The sequence below is a fragment of the Phoca vitulina genome, unplaced genomic scaffold, assembly GCF_004348235.1.
Source record: "Phoca vitulina isolate PV1807 unplaced genomic scaffold, GSC_HSeal_1.0 scaffold4, whole genome shotgun sequence".
Lineage (NCBI taxonomy): Eukaryota > Metazoa > Chordata > Mammalia > Carnivora > Phocidae > Phoca > Phoca vitulina.
In genome coordinates this window covers 36936550-36956602 of record NW_022589707.1, presented here as the reverse complement: position 1 = coordinate 36956602, position 20053 = coordinate 36936550, and the positions used below count along the sequence as shown (strand labels likewise).

The following is a 20053-nucleotide window of genomic DNA, read 5'->3' as shown; positions in this document are numbered from 1 at the left end:
CAAAAGTTTCCTTTCAAAATAATGTTCAGCAAGTATTCTCTTATCTCAAATTATTTACAATCTTGGTAATCTTCCAACACTTTAAAATAAAGGAGAAATTTCTACTTTTTTCTCAATAGCTATTTGTCCTTAAAGACAATATCTTGTTCGTGACTTTATTCTATATTAATACAACTCATTTAAAAACCAATGTAAGGGGCACCTGGGTCAGCTAAGCGTCTTTCTTCAGCTCAGGTCATGATCCTCCTGAGATCAAGCCCCATGTCAGGCTCCCTGCTCAGCAGGGAGTCTGCTTCTTCCTCTCCCCACCTCCTGCTCATGCTCTCTCTTGCTATCTCTTTCTCAAATAAATAAAATCTTTTTTAAAAAAACAATGTGAAGGTTGTCATTCTATACTGCTAAATGGACCAATCTGTATATTTAGAGATGGAAAAATTCTGGAAATTCCCTTGCTTACTTTCTCTTCCAATTTTCCCAATAATATACTTTTTAAGCATTTAAGCAACATAATAGTTATGAATAGATGATTTAATCTTAGTTGGAAGGTCTAGGATGCAAAGTGTTACAGATTTTTATAAAGCTGTAACTGGGTTTCCTGCACAATGAATTAAATAATTGGTGTTCACTGTAGATATAAAGTTTTTTTAAAAGAGATTTTATTTATTTACTTGACGGAGAGAGAGAGAGCACAAGAAGGGGGAGCAGCAGGCAGAGAGGGAGAAGCAGGCTTCCCGCTGAGCAGGGAGCCGGATGCTGGGCTCAGTCACAGGACCTTGGGATCATGACCTGAGCCGAAGGCAGATACTTAACTGAGTCACCCAGATGCCCTACCCTTACATCTTTTTAAAATGACTGTTCTATTACACTTTAATTTTGGCTATGCCAATTGTGGAAAATATTGAGGCAGATGGAAGAAAACAGTAAGATATTCTGCATACAGGGACTAATATAGTTTCACACACAGTTCTGAACCAACACCAAGAATTTTGTAATATAGTAAAGAAATGGTAGCAACATCTTGAAAATTTTCTACAATATTTTTATTAGCATTAAAACACTTCTACTGAATCATAGAAACTAAACTGGTTTATAGGAAGCCTACTGTTTTTCTCAGCTATACTTCAATTAGAATGCAAGTCCTTAAATTACAAGGCCAGGAATGTAAAATAACTGCTAAGGTTGTCTAAACTAAGGGATATGCAACCAGTAATGGTAAACTTCACAGCCAATTATAGCAGTAATCTCGAACTCTGTTTGAAGCAGGCACCTATCCTTTAGTCTTTAAAAATAAAGTTGAAGTAGTACAATTAGTTAGGACATTAAAAATACTGTTGACAACAAATCAAATTTATTTTGTACTGACCAGAGTACTAAAGCCAGAAAAAGACAGAATGAAAATAATATATATATTTTTAAACATCAGGACTAGAATAATCATTTACAGGTCTCCTTGTAAACTTCCTTTATTGTTGAGGATATTTTACTTCAGGTCTTGAAACGCTTACAAACTCCTATACATAATACTTAAATAAGAAAAAAAAAAAAAAAGAACTCTAGAACGAAGCAAAAGAAAAAACCTGGGGAAGTAATTTAAAGATTGAATACACAGATATAGAGCCCCACCAATATGACTCCCTGTTATCAAGGCCAGAGAGACGAAGGAAATGGATGAAGGAATTGGATAAAGGGGAGTGAACAAGAAAAGACGTTAAAGAAAGAGGAAAGCTAAAGAAAGAGGAGGGAAGGGGCGGGGATTTTAAGGAGGAAAAAGAGAGGGCAAAGGAGGAGAAAGCGAGTTAAGGTCGCACGGAAGAGGCAGGGGTTAGAGGCGCCTTGTGTCCCCGCAGGCCCCGCCCCCGGCCCCGTGTCCACTCCCCTCGGACCCCGCCCCACACCCAGGCCCCGCCCCGTCAGGTTCCCTGCGGGTCCTGTCCCGCCCCTCCTCGCTGGCGGCGGCCCGCCGCATCAGGTGACAGCCCGGAAGCAGCGGAAGCGGATGAGGGAAGCGCGGCCGCGGCCCTGGGGGGCGGCGCGGAGCTGCGAGGAGCCTCGGCCTCCTCCGGGCCCCCTGCGCGGCCCTTATGCGGCGCCCTCGCTGACACCTGAAACTCGCCGCTCGCCGTCCTCCTGGGGACCGCGGGGTCGCCCGGCCCGCCGCCCTTGGCGGTTGAAGTCGTCGGCTTGCGGGCCCGCGGCGGCCGCCCATGGAGAAGGCCGGGCGGGGAGGCGATGGCGCCCCGCGGGGGCCAGTACTGCACATCGTGGTGGTCGGCTTTCATCACAAGAAGGGCTGCCAGGTGAGGAAGGGGTTCGAACACGCCCCCGGCCGTTCGTGCGGTCGCGCGCAGCCGGTGCCCACTCCCCTCAGGTCGGCTCGGTGCTGCCTTAAGCGCCCTTGGCTTTTCTGAACTTCACACCTGCTCCTCGCACTCGCCGCACCTGAAGCCCATTACCCATACTCCCTTCTTTCTGCTGCCCCTGAAATTGTGTTTTGAGCAGCGGAGGAGCTCTGTGTTGGTATGTTGGGGTTGGTAGGTGTTTAGGTTCTTTGGTGGAGTGGGAGGAGGAATCGAAGGTCAGCCCCACTCAGTTCCTTACTCGTCTCTGCCTCCATTGACTTTCTGGTGGGTGTCCACCTATAATGGGAGCCTTTAGAAAAATTCAGCACTTGGACTGCGTTTTCAAGGTAATGAGCTCAGTTGGCTTCCACACAAATGCTTAGGGTTGGTTGGAGCCCAGGCGGCGTCGTGGGAAAATCAACTTCCTTTGTTTATCTGTGGAAGCCCTAGAATCCGTGGTGTTTGGGTGGTGTATTGACTCCTCCCCCCCTTCCCACTGGGCCTTGCTTCTGCTATTTGATCTTGTCTAGATCTTGCCTTTTGGTGAGAAATTGACCTTTCCAGTTCAGTTGCGATAAGAGAAAGTGTATTTACCGGGCAAAGGAGTGTGCAAATACAAAGTCATTTTTATTGCGCTTCTTCACTGAAATAGTGAATGGGAACAATGGAATGTTTGCAGTATATACATTGGAGGTAAGGGAACAAAATAGAAACAATTATTTAATGAGCCCAAACACTGGAAGGCAATGATGTCATAATGTACGAGTGAACAGGAAATTGAAATGTGTTAAAAATACTGACTACCACTACTAGGTAACGTAGCATTTCGTTTCTTGCGTTTCACAGAAAACATAACATTCTAGACTTTTACTAGCAAAATTTAAATCCGTTAGAGGATAACCGGAAAGTGGAGTGAAAAGATGGTTGTGATTCTGTGTGTTCTAACCATTGCTTAACTTTAAAGTATGGTACTTGGTTCCTTGTCTCTCAAGGGAAAATGGCATAGAAAGACACCGAGGAGGAAGTGACGTTATTTAGTGTGGTTTTAAAAAAATTCCAAGCAGCAGCAATAGAATATAAGTTTTTAAAATGTGGCCCTATATTTAGAAGTAAGAGGGTGGATATTTGAGATTGTATCATGGCATGCAAACACCGTGTTCATTCGATTTTTAATACTTTTAAAATTTTTAATTTAAGTGTAATTAACATAGTTATATTAGTTTCAGGTGTCCAATACGGTGATTCAACAATTCTCTACATTACTCAGTGCTCACCAAATAGGTGTACTCTTAATCCCCTTCACCTCTTTCACCCATCCCCCCACCCACCTTCCCTCTGGTAGCCACCAGTTCTCTGTAGATAAGAGTCTGGTTTTTTTTGGTTTGTTTCTTTTTTTCCTTGTTTATTTTGTTTTTTAAAGATTTTTAGTACTTTAAAACTACACATCTTTGATCTTAATTATCACTTTATAACTCACTTTAGATATGGGTAAAGTAACTGAAACTTGGAGGAAGTAAATTGATCTTGCTGAGATCACACTGCAAAACAGTCCTGGAGTCAGATGTAGAATTGCTTCTGGCATCATAGGTGTACATTCTGCTGAGCCATATGGCATTTAGGAGTCTTTTAGGATAAAGAAGTAGGGGCCCACTTCCAAACCAAACTGGGACTTTTAAAAAATAAGAAGGAAGGGGCGCCTGGGTGGCTCAGTTGGTTAAGCGACTGCCTTCAGCTCAGGTCATGATCCTGGAGTCCCAGGATCCAGTCCCAGTCCCAGGATCGAGTCTGCATCATCCCTCATCATCCAGCTCCCTGGAACTTAAGAACAATTAACTAGTTTGGTGCTATCAGAAAACCAGAACTTGACAATAGTTAAAGCAATAAAAACATTTTATTCAGAAAAGCAATTTTAATAGGGGAAGAGAGACCTCAGTATAGAACTGGACTCAACTCGAGACGCCTGGATGCTCTCTCTCTCTCTCTGGCAAAAATAAGTAATTTTAAAAAATCTTACCCCCCCCAAAAAAAACGAAATGTGTTAAAAAAGGAAAAAAAGAACTGGTCTCGACTCTGTATATGTGCTGCCGAAGCGAGCACGTGGGCTCAACTCTGAATACAAGGAAAAGGAGACATTTATGGTCAAAGAGTGGGGGGAGGGGTGTCAATGGATGGAAAATTACTGCATAAGGGGTAAAGGGGGTTTCTAGCTATACCCAGCTAAAAGGATTCTTGCTAAAATTAGATAATGCAGAGAAAAACAAGGAAGCCCAACAAGTCAGGCCCTAGTTGAGAAGAGAGTTCCGAGGAGCCTAACGAAATTTTGGTTAAGGAGAGACTGAGCACTAACACTGAAACCCAGATGTCCCTAGTCTTTGTAATCAGTCGTTTCTCTTTTAATAGCACTTTTAGGTTGTAGGCTCTTAGTAGAAAGGGAAAATACATACCTTGTTTTTTTGTTGTTTTTTTTTTGTTTTTTGTAATCCACATGATGTTTCACAGAGAACAGGGCAATTATTTTTTAATAAATATACTTGTTGAGTAGTGTCTGTTCATCTGGGTTGCTGATAGAATGGAAGAAAATGTAAAGGATTCTGCCACAGTGCATTGAAAGATGAAAAATCTAGCATAGGTTCTTTTATTTTTCTTTAAAGTTTTTAATTTTAATTCCAGTATAGTTAATATATGGTGTTATATTATTTCCGATGTATAATATAGTGAAATTCTCATCACCTATTTTATCCATCCACCCACCCACCTCCACTTTGGTAACCATCAGTTTATTCTCAACTATAGTTAAGAGTCTGCTTCTTATTTTGTCTTTTTTTTCCCCTTTGTTCTTTTTGTTTCTTAAATTCCACATATGAGTGAAATCATATGGTATTTGTCTTTCTCAGTCTGATTTATTTCACTTATTATACACTTTAGCTCTATCCATGTTTTGCAAATGGCAAGATTTCATTCTTTTTTATGGCTAAATAATATTCCATTATATATGTACCACACTTTATCCATTCATCTATCAATATTGCTTCCAGGGGCGCCTGGGTGGCTCAGTTGGTTAAGCAACTGCCTTCGGCTCAGGTCATGATCCTGGAGTCCTGGGATCGAGTCCCGCATCGGGCTCCCTGCTTGGCGGGGGGTCTGCTTCTCCCTCTGACCCTCCCCCCTCTCATGCTCTCTGTCTCTCATTCTCTCTCTCTCAAATAAATAAATAAAATCTTTAAAAAAAAAAAAAATATTGCTTCCATAACTTGGCTGTTGTAATGCTGCAATAAACATAGGTGTGCATATATTCTTTCAAATTAGTGTTTTTGTATTCTTTGGGTAAATACCCAGTAATGTGATTACTAAATCATATGGTAGTTCTATTTTTAATTTTTTGAGAAAGCTCCATACTGTTTTCCACAGTGGCTGCACCAGTGTGCATTCCCAATAGGTTATTTTCTTACTGCTGACTGAAAGAAAGCAGCTTTTAAAAATTACACTTACCTCTCGAGGCAGAGAATGAAGACCTAAGAACCTCGTTTTGCAAATCAAACAAGAATTTGCTGTATCTAGTCAAAGTCAAAATGCAGTGAGTAAAAAGGTGATTTTTAGATTTATATTGAGTATTCTCTAGCTTTTACAAGAGTCAAACATTTAATTTTAGTAGAACTTGCATTATTTCTCAGAAAAATTTTGGCTTACTGGTAATCTGTTAATTTTCTGTTATTCCTCTAATGAAGGTTTGTTGGATAGGTAATAAAATAATTTCTGGACTGTAAAGAGAGTTAAGGTTGGATGAGTGTATAATCTGAAAAACCTTCATTGGAAACCCTCTGCGATATAGCCAGGTTGGGTGTAGGGAATGGTAACACAGCCATTCCACTCAGACAACAGAGCAAATGAATGAAACACTCTCTCCCACTGAGTTGGTTGACAAAATTGACAGGTCAGTTCAGTCAAAAACAATGAAACTTTTGCCAGAGACCTAATTTGTTAAATGGATGTGTAATAGTATTGGAAAAGATAGGAAAATAGTTGAGCTATATTTTTTTCATTTTTTGATTGCCCTACTTTTTTAGTTTTTATAAAATATTGATTTTGCCAGATGGAAGAGTATTATAAAGTGTACTAAAATTTCCAATATATGTTATATTTGTTCTTAAGGATATTCCTCACTGCTGCAAATCAGTGTCTTTTTAATTTTTTTTAAGTTTATTTTTTTTGGTAATCTGTACACCCAACATAGGGCTTGAACTCAAAACTCTGAGATCAAGAGTCGCATGCTCTTCTGACTCAGCCAGCCAGGCGCCCCTCCTGTCGTTTTAGATGTCCTACAACTCTGCTTTCTTAACTCTTCAAAATCCATTTGTTTTGGAAAGTGAGTGCGTTACATTCATTAATTCTTAGAATGTTCTAGAGACTGCTGTTTCTTTAATCAGCATATCAAGTGTTTCGGAGGCTATAATTACATAAGATTTCCCCCAGGATGGATTAATCAACCACTTTATTCTCCAGTTTAAGATTTTACTTACAGGTGTAAAGGATTAAAAGTGCATGGCTCATTGAATTGTGATTCTGACTTAAGATTATTTTAGGCTGTGTAAGAGTGCTTTGTTAAACTACTCTTCCAAGTATTCACATGCTGTTGGTCTTGTTGATCACTTCTTTCCATGCCCTGAGATTATTCATAGTGAAAATTACCATACTCAGTTGTAGTTTGTCATTTTCACATTGAAGTGCACTGAAGTAAAACTTTTGTTTAAAAATAATGCCTTTCAGCAGTCTGCTGGGTAAATAAGCATGATAACTTTACATGGGAAGATGTACTAAATCTTTGTAGACTCTTCTGTTATAAAGGTGCTCAATAGTGGTATAAGGGAGTCAGGTAGTTTCACGTGAACCACAAGGTTAAAGCCATCTTCTAATACAGCTGTGTTGAAGGTCCCCAAACTAGACATAGAAGATGGTCATTCATCTTGTATCCTGCATTTTTTTTTTTTTTACCTTTGAGGCCTTCAGATATATCTTCTTTTTTTTTTTTTTTAAAGATTTTATTTGGCAGAGAAAGAGGGGGAGAGAGAGCACAAGCAGGGGGAGCTGCAGGCAGAGGGAGAAACAGCTCTCCGCTGAGCAGAGAGCCCGATGCAGGGCTCCAACCCAGGACCCTGGGATCATGACCTGAGCCAAAGGCAGATGCTTAACCGACTGAGCCACCCAGGCGCCCCTCTTCAGATGTATCTTAAATGAAAAATTCATTTAAATTAAAATGAACATCTGACTTTATCACTTGATCATTTTTTCACTTAGATTTGTGGGAGTGAATTCTTCTGTAGGTTAACAGGTTAGTTTCTAGTGATGATTATTCTGGTTTATTGATATACTTAACATTTAGATCATTTTAAGTGAAAGTACTAACATGACATTTAAAATAGTTTTGAAATATTTATCCATTCAACTCTTTTGCTGAACTTTTTTTTTAATGTTTTATTTATTTATTTGACAGAGAGAGACACAGCGAGAGAGGAAACACAAGCAGGGGGAGTGGGAGAGGGAGAAGCAGACTCCCCACTGAGCAGGGAGCCCAGTGTGGGGCTCGATCCCAGGACCCTGGGATCATGACCTGAGCCGAAGGCAGATGCTTAATGACTGAGCCACCCAGGCGCCCCTGAACTTTTTTTTTTTTTAATTTAGCATTTGGCAAAGGACCCTTCTTCCTTAAAAACTCACCTGCAATACCTGGGGGGAATAATAAGAGAACAAAAACTCTTTGATGTGACGTAATTTATGGACACCTTATCTATAGTAGTTTGTTATAGATTATGTGTTCTGGACTTTTGTTCCTTATTTGTGGTGGTAAATATGTAAACTGTATTTGTTAGATTAGCATGAGTTTTGGCAAAATAAATAAATATCAAACTTTTTGGTTCTTTCGTAAATAGATTGGAACTTTTTTTTTTTTGAGAAGGAGGGGGAGGTCTGAGGGAGAAGGAGAGAGAGAATCTCAAGCAGACTCCACGCTGAGCACAGAGCACAGCTTGATCCCAAGACAGTGAGATTATGACCTGAGCCAAAATCAAGAGTTGGACTCTTAACAGACTGAGCCACCCAGGCGCCCCAGATTGGAACTTTTTTAAACACTGAAATTAATAGGGAATTGTTATTTTCCAAAGTGATATCATAAAAAGTTGGAATTATTACTGATTTTTTACCACTGTTCTGATAGAGTTCATAGTTTTGTGTACATAGCTAGCAGTTTTAAATTCTTGAATAAACTGGTTTTACCGGGATGTACTTCCTTAAAAAATAGAATTATGAAAGAACTAGGAATCATGTTTATACTAGTTCCAAGGTGAATAAAGCAACTGAAGCAGGGAAGAGAAAAGGACATTTTCCTCTTGGTCTAGGTGGGCTGATCATGGGAAAATCTCCATGAGTAGCAGAATGTTATATTGCAGATTCAGAGCTGGGTTTAGGAGATTGGGGGGCGGGGGGGGTTGGTTTGTTAGGGTAATAGTGCCAAGCCCTGACCCATTGAGGTTTTGGTGACAGATGGCTGCCCGACAAGCATGTAGTTTTGGCACCTGCTGTTGATGGAATCCTGTGGTGACCACGCTGAAACGTTGGAGTATTGTTGGTGATTCTTGTTGGGATATAAGCCGTTTGGAACAGAAAGAACAAACTTTTGGGAAGTTAGAGGTTAGGGAAGAAATAATATCTAAAGATTCTTTTTAGCTACTCAGAGAAACTGTCCTGAAAAAAGATTTCATTTTCTAGCCCTCCACTGGCATTTTCATTTCTTGAACTTGAATAGTTTGGTAGAGGTTTTTTTCTGATTTTAACCATGCTTTTATTTTTTTTTTTTAAAGATTTTTTATTTATTTTTTTGAGAGAGAGAGAGAATGAGAGAGAGCAAGCACATGAGAGGGGGGAGGGTCAGAGGGAGAAGCAGACTCCCTGCCGAGCAGGGAGCCCGATGCGGGACTCGATCCAGGGACTCCAGGACCATGACCTGAGCCGAAGGCAGTCGCTTAACCAACTGAGCCACCCAGGTGCCCCTAACCATGCTTTTATATACCAAAATTATGAAAATCTCACTTTTCAGGGCTGGAACCTTAGCAGTGGAATAGTTTTCTTTTAGGCATTGGCATCACAGCTAACAAGGGTGGGTGTCAACCTATGTAATGGAAGTTTAGAATATGTAGAAGATTCTTTTGTCTTCTTATAATTCCAGCCAGCTAGCTAAAAAGTGCCTAATAGAGCCTAAATTTCTTTGGCTTAAGTCTTTGATTCCCTAGTAAAATGCTTATGTTTCGTGAATAACCTTCTCCCTTATGGTATAATGTGATTCACATCCTTTGAGGATCATGGATTTTGCTAGATAAGGGCAGTCTGCAGAAGGGCTCTGGTCTAGTGGGGATGGGCACTACAAGGGGAAGATAAAGACATAGAGAAAGAGGAGTCTTTACTTAATAATTTTGAGAAAGACTGGCCCTGTTATGTTCTTTGGTTAAGATACCATCAGGTTAAAACTTCGGTTTGTTCGTAGGATATTTTTAGAGGATGTTATTTAAATTGATATTTTGGGCAATTTTTAAATCATTCCAGTTATTTTAAAAAACAGCATTTCTCATGATCAGAAGTAATATGTACTCACTAGTAAAAAAGTGAGAAAATATAGGGAAGAAAAAAAGAAAACTAACACTTAAAATCCTATATCCTAAAAAAATCTGCTCTTAAGACCTTGATGACTATCCCTGCAGTTCTCCAGTTACTTTTTTTTTTTTTTTTACAAATATACATAACTTTTTCCAATAACATTATACTGTAATCAAGTTTTATGACCTGCCTTTTTTATGTAACTGTGCCATTAATATCTTTTCATATTAATAAATATTGAATTATAGCATTTTAAAATAGCTAAATAGTATTTTGGGGAAATTTTTAATTATTCATTTTAGACACTTAGGTGGTACTCCACAATTTTTTGCTATTTTGAATAGTGCTACAAAGAACATCCTTGTGGTGGAATCGTTGCTCCTTTTTGCCTAAATACGGAGATTTCATTTTAAGCCGTCTTTTTTTCATGGAGATCTTGGTAAAACGGATTTTGAAGCAGAACATGCTGAACACAATTTAAGTTATAAGTTAGTCGGGATGATTCTGCCTTCATAACAAATGTTACTTGTACTGTGGCATTCTCGGTTTATTTTAACATAGAGTATTTCGCACATGCCTTCTGACTCAGCTGGGCTTTTGATAGAGAGGGAGATGACAGAGAAGTTAGCAGCCACTCTTCAGTGGGTTATTAAGCATCTGCCTTCGGCTCAGGTCATGATCTCAGGGTCCTGGGATCAAGTCCTGCATCAGGCTCCCTGCTCAGCAGGGAGTCTGCTTCTCCCTCCCCGTTTGCCCCTCCCCCTGCTTGTACTCTCTCTCTCTCTCAAATAAATGAATAAAATCTTAAAAAAGAAAGGACTATTTCAAAAACTGTTATTATATGATTTTCTTCGTTTAAACTATTTGTGCAGAGCTAGGACTTAGCAAAAATTCTCCATTTGCAGTCTCTCGATTTTGAGCCTTAAAAGTAATAATTGAGAAAAAAAAAGAATAGCTCAAAGAAACAATGGCTCAATCATTTTTTATGTCCTGTCTTCATGTATTGTGTTAAATAAGCATGGTATCTTCAGAGACATAAAAGCTATAGCTTAATACAAAAACCCAGACATCTCTTGGATGCTAATATAACTTATGTGCTGAAAGCATAAATTTCCATTAAGTACAGTGATTTTCTCCACTCTTTGTAAACAAGTTGTAGCAAAGATTCTAAATTCCACAAAGTATGCCCTAAATATAATTCCTACCTTCGTGAATGATTTAAAAAACTAATAAGAGCTTATACCAATATAAAGTTTAGGCACCATGCAATTTATCATTGCTATTCTATGAAAATATTAACAATAATAATAGCTGCTGTTTATGAAATGTTTGCTATATACTGAGTACTGTGCTAGATGTGTGTTTATTATCCCATTTATTCCTCTCAATACACCAAGGTTATATTAGCCTTCTTTTTTTTTTTTTTAAGATTTTATTTATTTATTTGACAGAGACAGAGTGAGACAGGGAACACAAGCAGGGGGAGGGGAGAGGGAGAAGCAGGCTTCCGCTGAGCAGGGAGCCCGATGCGGGGCTCGATCCCAGGACTCTGGGATCATGACCTGAGCTGAAGGCAGACGCTTAACAACTGAGCCACCCAGGCACCCCAGCAGTATTTGATTTTCTTGAGGTATACTTTATCAACAGTAAAGTATATACAACTTATGGGTGCAGCTTGATTGATTTTTACGTACACACACATCCGTGTAATCACCCTCCAGATCAAGAGACAGAATTAATTCCAGCACTTCAGAAGATCCATGCCGGCGCCCCCTCCTGGTCATGACTTGCCTGAAGGTTACCACTATTCTGACCTATGTCACCATAGATTTGTCGGTAGTGTCTGTATAATACTATATTTGTATGCCATCCTTGACCGTTTCTCCTGTTAATGGACATGTGAGTTGTTGTTCCCAGTTTGGGGATATTACAAATATAACAACGTTTTACTTTAAAATTTAAGTGGTGGTTTTTTTTTTTTTTAACTATCAGGTTTAAGTTTATGAAAGTTGTTTTTTTTTTCATGTAGTTATACACATTTGTGCTATACGACCAAAGTGTTTATTTTACTTGGAACCTTGGATAATATAGGAGTTCTGGATTTCTGTAACATAGAAGACCTAGAGAGTCAAATACATTTAAGATCCTTCAAAACTATTTTTTACTTCTAAGTAAGAGCTCATAATTAGTAAGTACATCTGAAGCTATCTTTACCAAGCTTTACATAAAGTAGCACTTAGTACAAAACTAATCTGGTGTTACTGGAAATAAATGGCACTTTATTTCTCTGAAACACAAACTCATTGACTCCATACCTGATGGCATTTCTGATTTGTGAGTTGTAGGTCTGCAAATAATGATATTTCAATGAATGCCAAATCCTTTTAATAATTCTGTTTATTCTCAGATATACTTGAAATGAATGGAGATGAATACTTACTAGTAGAGTTTGTCAATTTCACTCTTCATATGTAAAGATTTTTCCTTCCTGGAAGAAATAATTTTACAAAGAGCATGGCTCTGTAAAGTCTTATAAACTTTTAATTGGCTTTGTATACACAGTTTAATGTTAGTGAACATGTATATGTAAAGTTTCAGTGGTTTTAAAGTAGAAAAACAGCATAATGAAGTCTTAATTTTAGTTCTTCAACTGCCTTTAGTATGAAAATCAGCTTCCCTCATATTATGTAGTTAATATTGATAAGCAAAATGTCATGTTCTTCCATATAATGGAGCTTTTTTAAAAAGATTTATTTATTTGAGAGAGAGAGAGAAACTCACAAACCTGAGATCAAGAGTCACATGCTCTTCTGACTAAGCCAGCCAGGCACCCCTAAAAAAGTTCTCTATTTAAATTAAAATACACATCATCTGTTTTCTTGTTCATAATCCAAGTACCTCAACTGTTTTTTTTCTTTTTTGTTTTTTGTTCTGTTTACAGTCTTGAGGTCTTTTATTTATTTATTTTTTTACACTTATCCTGCCATGAATTCTTAAAGAATGGGTTCCAGCAGCTCAGGCTCCTTTCCATTGGTTCTCACAAAGTGTGCTTCTCTGGGTGGAGCAGGCTGGCACTTCAGTTGAACCCAAGTCCGTCGTCTTTGGCTTCCTTTTTTTTCTGATCATTTTCCTTCACATGCTTCAGGAAGCTATCTTGGATCTTTGAGTGCTTAATATGCTCAGTACTTAGGGGCACCTGGTTGGCTCCCTCCGTTAAGCATCTGACTCGATTTCGGCTCCTGTCTAGATCTCAGGGTCGTTAGTTCAAGCCCCGTATTGGGCTCCATGCTCACTTAGAAAGAAAAAAATGTGCTCAATACTTACATTAATTCTCTTGGCAAGAATCTTGCTCTTGTTTGTTTACAATGCCAACAGCATGCTGGGTAACACTATAGGCTCTTTCAGTGTTGCCATGGTAACATTTGTGGGCCATTCAGTTTTGAACAGTGAGCATTCCCTTCATGTCCACAGCATCACCTTTCTTGTAGATTCACATGTATCTGGCCAAAGGAACAATTCCATGTTTTTGAAAGGCCTAGAGAATATAGCTGGTGTCTCTCTTTTTCCCTTTGTGTTGGTCATTTTGGTGAATTACTAGAAGATGACAGTTCTAGTCAAAAGGCCCAAGTACCTCATCTTAAAGGAATGTGGATTAGTATAATAGTTCTTTAATTCTAGAAAAAATAGGACTGGCAGCCTTTATTCACTTAAAGATATAAAAGCACATGTTTTAAACTAAGGTATTTGTTTCATTTAATTTTTGTTCTGTTTCCATTTAATTTTAAAAACAATAAAACTTGGTTTTTTGTTTTTGTTTTTTTTTTTTTTAAAGATTTTATTTATTTATTTGACAGAGACACAGCGAGAGAGGGAACACAAGCAGGGGGAGTGGGAGAGGGAGAAGCAGGCTCTCCACGGAGCAGGAAGCCGATGCAGGGCTCGATCCCAGGACCCTGGGATCATGACCTGAGCCGAAGGCAGACGCTTAACAACTGAGCCACCCAGGCGCCCCTAAAATTTGGTTTTAATTGGTAGGTCTCAGTAGTACCATTGCACTTTTACAGTATACACTTTATTTTTCTAAGCATCCAGTCACTCATGAAACTGTAAAATAATGTATCATGCTGAGGTAGAGGAATGCTAAGCACAGTCTGTTTCAGAAATAAACCCTGACAAGTATAGTCATTTGCCAACTTTTTAAGAGACTAAAGAGGTAAAGTGCCAGTTCTCTTGTAATGTTAACTGTTCTAGAGATTTGGCAAAGCAAATAACTTCAAGAAGACATGTCTTCTCCATCCAGGGTTTTCTTTAAAGAGAAAAACATGACAAGGCCTTGACTTTGGTGCCTAAAATGTTTTAACTGTTAAGAAAATAAACACCCATGCTTCTGAGTTAAGGGTGGGTGGAATCCCTGAGGTGCCTAGAAAGGGAGTAGAGGCAGAGCAGCTGACTCAGCATCTCTAGGAAGCATACCTCTTACGCCATCAGTATCTATGAGCACTACAGATGTGTTTAATTTGTGTGCTCTTTGGCATGGTGGCTTCTATTAGTTGTATGGTTCTCTACAGTGGAATGGATGTTTCATTGTTAGAAAGCAAACAGAGGGTACTTTTGAAGTACTCAGAGTTCACACCAGGATACTATGTTATTGTTTTGTTGTTTTCTCAATCTTTTGTTTTTGAGGACCACAAAAATGCAGTCTGACTAATGGACACCTTTTTTTTTTTTTAAAGTAGGCTCCATGCCCATTGTGGGGCTAGAACTCACAACCCTGAGATTAAGGGTCACATGTTCTACTGACTGAGCCAGCCAGGTGTCCCTAGGGGATACCTTTACAGTTTGATTTGTAAACTCTGAAAATGGGTGGTAATTTTTAACCATTCATGGTGTGAACAAACATTACCATTTCTTACATAGTCATTTAGCCTTTAGAAAAATTGCCTTTTTATTCCTTGTGATTAGAGCATCTTTATTCTGCCTTTACGTTTTATAAATCAGCCGTTGTCTCTTCCCCCCTCTTCTGCTACAACCATGGAAGTATATAAAATGCTACTACTAATTGGGATAAAAATAGACTCAGTCACATGAACATGAGTTGACAAGAGATATTTGACATCTGCAGGATTTAATAACCTTACCTTCTGGGGAGACATCTGGTATATCTGTCACACATAGTATGTTCTGATGTCCTACTAGATCTTTTTTTTTTTTTTTTTTTAGAGGTGGGGAAGGGGCAGAGAGAGAGAGAATCTTAAGCAGGCTCTATGCCCAGCTCCACTAGAGGCAGGGCTGGATCTCACAACCCTGATGAGATCATCACCTGAGCCGAAATCAAGAGTCCGACACTTAATCAACTGAGCCACCCAGGCACCCCCAGATACTTTTTTTGATCTCAAATTTAACTTAAGAGTTGGGCTGTGAGGGGTGCCTGGGTGGCTCAGTCCGTTAAGCAGCTGCTTTCAGCTCAGGTCATGATCCTGGGGTCTTGGGATCGAGCCCCACATCCAGCTCTCTGCTCAGCGGAGAGCCTGTTTCTCCCTCTCCATCTGCCTGTCACTCTGCCTACTTGTGCTCTCTCTCTGTCTCTCTCTCTGTCAAATAAATAAATAAAATCTTTAAAAAAAATAAAGAGTTGGGCTGTGAACTTTCATTATTTAATAGTAACCCTACTGGATGATAATCATTCTGTTTCTTTTTTTTTTTTTTAAGTCTTTGGAGATTTACTTTGGTTTTGTCCATGATTTTTCACATAGACTTAGGGCTGCCATATGCACCTGTGCAGACTTCGCACAGCGTAGCTGCAGGGAGAACCCTTCCCGTCAAGTGTATTGCTGGTGGTGCCCACTGGAGTTGTGCAGTGAGGCAGCTTACAATAGCTACCTTTACTTTTATTTTTTTTAAATTAACATATAATGTATTATTTGTTTCAGGGGTAACTACCTTTACTTTTCATGGTATTGCTTAGTTTAATTAGCATTTTTGTCTAAATTGCCTTTTGATTCAACTGAGTATTTGAGAATCTCAGGTAACTTCCATGAGAATTCCTCTTAAGCCTCTGTGCCATGAACTGTGTCTGTCTGGATTATTTTGGACATATCCAAAGGGGAGCTTATAGAGTAGTCAGTATTCAAAATACGAAGATTGTACAATTTAAGATTTTACGGTCCCAATGATTGGGAAATAACACAGTCTTTTTTTGTTTTGTTTTCCCCAGACACCAACTGGGTATCCTACAATTCAATCCTATTCTGCACTAACTACCCAGAGTTAGTGTCAAACTCCACAAGTTTAAGGACTCAGTCCCCCAAGATACCCTCACTTGAGATGCCAGTCCTGAGTCCAGTTTAGCCACAAATTCAGGGGTTTTCATGCCCCCATCTCAGGTTCTGTAATTTGCCAGAACAACTAGAACTAAGGAAAACACTGCTTACCTTTACTGGTTTATTATAAAGGACACAACTCTGGAACAGCCAAGTGAAAGAGGTGCATAGGACCAGATGTGGTGGATGGGGTACAGAGCTTCCATGCCCTCACTGGAAATGCTAGCCTTCTGGCACCTCATTGTCCTCAGTAACCCAGAATCTCCGAGTCCTATTTTTAGGGGATTTTTTTTTTTTTAAGATTTTATTTATTTATTTGACAGAGACACAGTGAGAGAGGGAATACAAAGCAGGGAGCCCGATGTGGGGCTCGATCCCAGGACCCTGGGATCATGACCTGAGCCAAGGGCAAACACTTAATGACTGAGCACCCAGGCGCCCCTGTTAGGGGATTTTATGGAAGTTTCATTACATAGGCATGATTGATTTAGTCATTAGTTATTGGTACTTAATTGTACTTAATCTCCAGCCCCTCTGCCCTCCCTGGACATCTGCCTTTCTGGTGACCAGGCCCCATCCTAAAGCTATTTAGTAGACCCACCACTACCAAGTCCCCTCGTTAGATAAACCCAGATACAGTTGAAATTGTCTTGTAAATAACAAAAGGTGCTCCCTTCACTCAGGAAATTCCAGGGTTTTAGGAGTTGTAGGCCCAAAACCAAGGACAGGACCCAGTATATATTTTTTATTATGCCATACATGAATAGTACTAAACAATTTATAAAGATGTAAGAAGAAAAAAAAAAACCTAGAAAAAAATGTTCAACAGTAGAGGATTGAGTAAATAATGAAACAATACTAAATCACCATGAAAATTGTTGTATATGTGTAGATACAGAATGGAGTTTGTGAACTGTTTTGAACTTGATTAGCATCTTCAGCAGTTTCCAAATGCAAGAATTTAGTGGTAGCAAGTAGCACCAGCAGAAGAATTCTAGAGAGCTGACAACACAGTACAGGCAGTGTACAATTTATGAAAAAGTTGTGCCCCAAAAGTTAGCTGTTTGAAATTTTGAATGCATTCTACCTGTTAAGAAACAAAAATTCAACTGAGTAAATGTGAAGATCTAATTGGCTTGGGACGCCTGGGTGGCTCAATTGTTAAGCATCTGCCTTTGGCTCAGGTCATAATCCCAGGGTCCTGGCTCCCTGCTCAGCGGGAAGCCTGCTTCTCCGTCACCCCCTGCTTGTGTTCCCTCTCTCGCTGTGTCTCTTTCTGTCAAATAAAAGCTTTTTTTAAAAAAAAAATCTAATTGGCTTTATTAAGCGATTTGTTGAATCGGGTAGCATCCCACCTAGCAAGTAGGGGGGAACTCCAAGGAGTTGTACAAAATGGAAGGATTTTATAGAAGGAGGGTAGGGCAAGGAAGTTATTAGCAAAAGAGAAGGAAGGATTGTTCCAGGGCCCGGTCAGTTTCCCTTGGGAGAAGGGGCGGGGGGGGCGGTGTTCTGTTAGGTGAATCACCTCATCTTCCTTTGTGGGGATAGAGAGGGCCCATATGACAGATTACCTCATAGGGTGCTGATCAGAAAGTTCCAGACTCACTAGTTAAGACTACATTTTGTGGGGAGGTTGGAATTTATGATTAGGTGTTAGGTATTAAGCCCAGTTTGGTGACTTGGCCTAAGTGGCTTGGGCCTGTGGGTTTCCTTTTAACACCCCAAAGAAACAATATTATAAGTACTATGGGCCCAAGTCAGCCTAAAGTCAACCTAATTTTACCCATGGAATTCTTGGAGTATATGTAGTATCTACACTTAAAACAGTTTTATGAGTTGACTTCATTTTAAGTTCCAACTAGAGTCACCCAAAACAGATCTTCATTCAGTAGAATGAGGAGTTGAGAGAATATATGGAACATAGCAAAGAATCAGATATTAAACTCTGGTTGTTGGTAACTTGTTAACTAAGTCTTCAGAAAAGAAGACAGATTTCTGTATCTCCCTTTGTGTCCAAAAGGATAGGATGGAAATAAGATTTCCTTCAAAAGCTAGGAGCTATTTGTGGTTATCTTTTTTTTTTTTTAACTCTAAAAGAAATGCATATCCATTTAAAAATAAATACCAGTTTACTTAAAAGTAATGATAATCTCAACTTATTGTCAAGTGATGCAGAAAAAGTGCGTGTATATACATGCAACACAGATAAAGCACATGTGGCCAAAAAATTAGCAGTTTGTGAATATAGATGATGTTTATAAGGTTGTTTATATCCTTTCAACTTCTCTGTAAGTTTGAAATTTTCCCAAAAAAGATGGAGATTAAACAAACAGGAATATTCCTTTATCTCCAATTCCCAATTTTAGTGTATGTGCTGCCGAAGCGAAGCATCCTTTATCTCCAATCCCCAACCCTATTCATTCTCCAGAGGTAAACTGTTAGCAGTCAAGCTTGTATCTTTTCAAGCAAGTTTTTTAAAAATTCGTTTAGAAAGTTACAGAAGTATTTTTTGCATAAATGGAATCATAGTATACATAGGATTATGCTGTATTTTACTGATATTCTGCTTGCTTTTTAAATTTAACAGTATGTACTGGTTTTCTATTGCTGTGTAATAAATTACCACAAACTTAGTGACTTAAAACAACACAAATATAGAGTTTTGGAGGTCAGAAATCTCTCTGGGCTAAAATCAAGCAGGGCTGTGTTTCTTCAGGACACTTAGGGAAAATCGATTTTATTGCTTTTTTTTTCCAGCTTTTTAGAGTCTCCTCCAGTCCTTGGCTCATGGCCCCCTCCTCAGTCTTCAAAGCATCTTGAAGCTTAGCATCTTCAGGTATCTTTGACACTTCTCTCCTAAAAGGACCCTTGTGAAATCAGTGGGCCCACTTGAATAACCCCCATCTTAAGATCTTTAATTGTGTCTGCAAAGTCCCTTTTGCTTTGTAAGGTAACATATAGACAGATTTCAGGGATAGGACATGGACATCTCTGGAGGGCTCTTATTTTACCTACCACACTGTATATCATACCTAGCTTGCTTTATCAGTGTATGTGAATCTAGCATTCTTTTTAACAACTGCATAGAACTGATGTAAAATTTACGTAATCACTCTTATGAATATTTAGTTTTCTAATTTTTATGTGACAATAAGTCCTACTAGGAACATTTTTGTACGTATCTATGTGAATGTATCAGTACCTGTGGGTGTGAATGTACCTGTGGGATAAATTCCTAAAACTGCTGGGTCAAAGGATAAATGTGTTATTGATTTGATAATACTGCCAAATTGCCTTCCATACTGTTCTACCAGTTCACCTTCCCATAGCCACACCTATTTATTTCCCCATACTCTTGTAAACACAAAATACTAATAATCTTTTTCATGTTTTTAATATAGTAAAAATTTTATTATTCCAATTGCATTTCCATCATTAAAAATGAGGTTGAGCATTGTTGTATTACTTTCTTTTGGAATTTCAGATTAAACGTTTTGGACAAAAAGAGCAACATATTTCATGATGGACTTCTGAGAATTTGGGTCCATGATGTTTGTATTTATTTAAAAGCATGTTTACAGTATACTAAATGTTTTTTAGATAGAATAGCTATGCATTAAGGTCAGTGGCTTCCCAAAAGAAAACATGTTGTAATAATTACCAAGACTTCTTAATCAGTAAGTGTATATTGGGCTTTGTTGTTGATTACATAAAACACAATAATTTATTTCCTTGTTTCTAGGTTTTGTTTTG

At 38.9% G+C, this 20053-nt stretch overlaps 1 protein-coding gene across 1 annotated transcript in view; it reads left to right on the top strand.

Annotated features, from left to right (window-relative positions):
- Positions 1-2108: 2108 nt before the first annotated feature.
- Positions 2109-20053, top strand: part of AVL9 (AVL9 cell migration associated) — a 63983-nt gene continuing 46038 nt past the window's right edge. Inside the window, exon 1 of the mRNA XM_032401815.1 lies at positions 2109-2297. Coding sequence (XP_032257706.1) covers positions 2205-2297 — 93 coding nt within the window. The 5' untranslated portion in view covers positions 2109-2204. The remainder of the gene's footprint in view (positions 2298-20053) is intronic.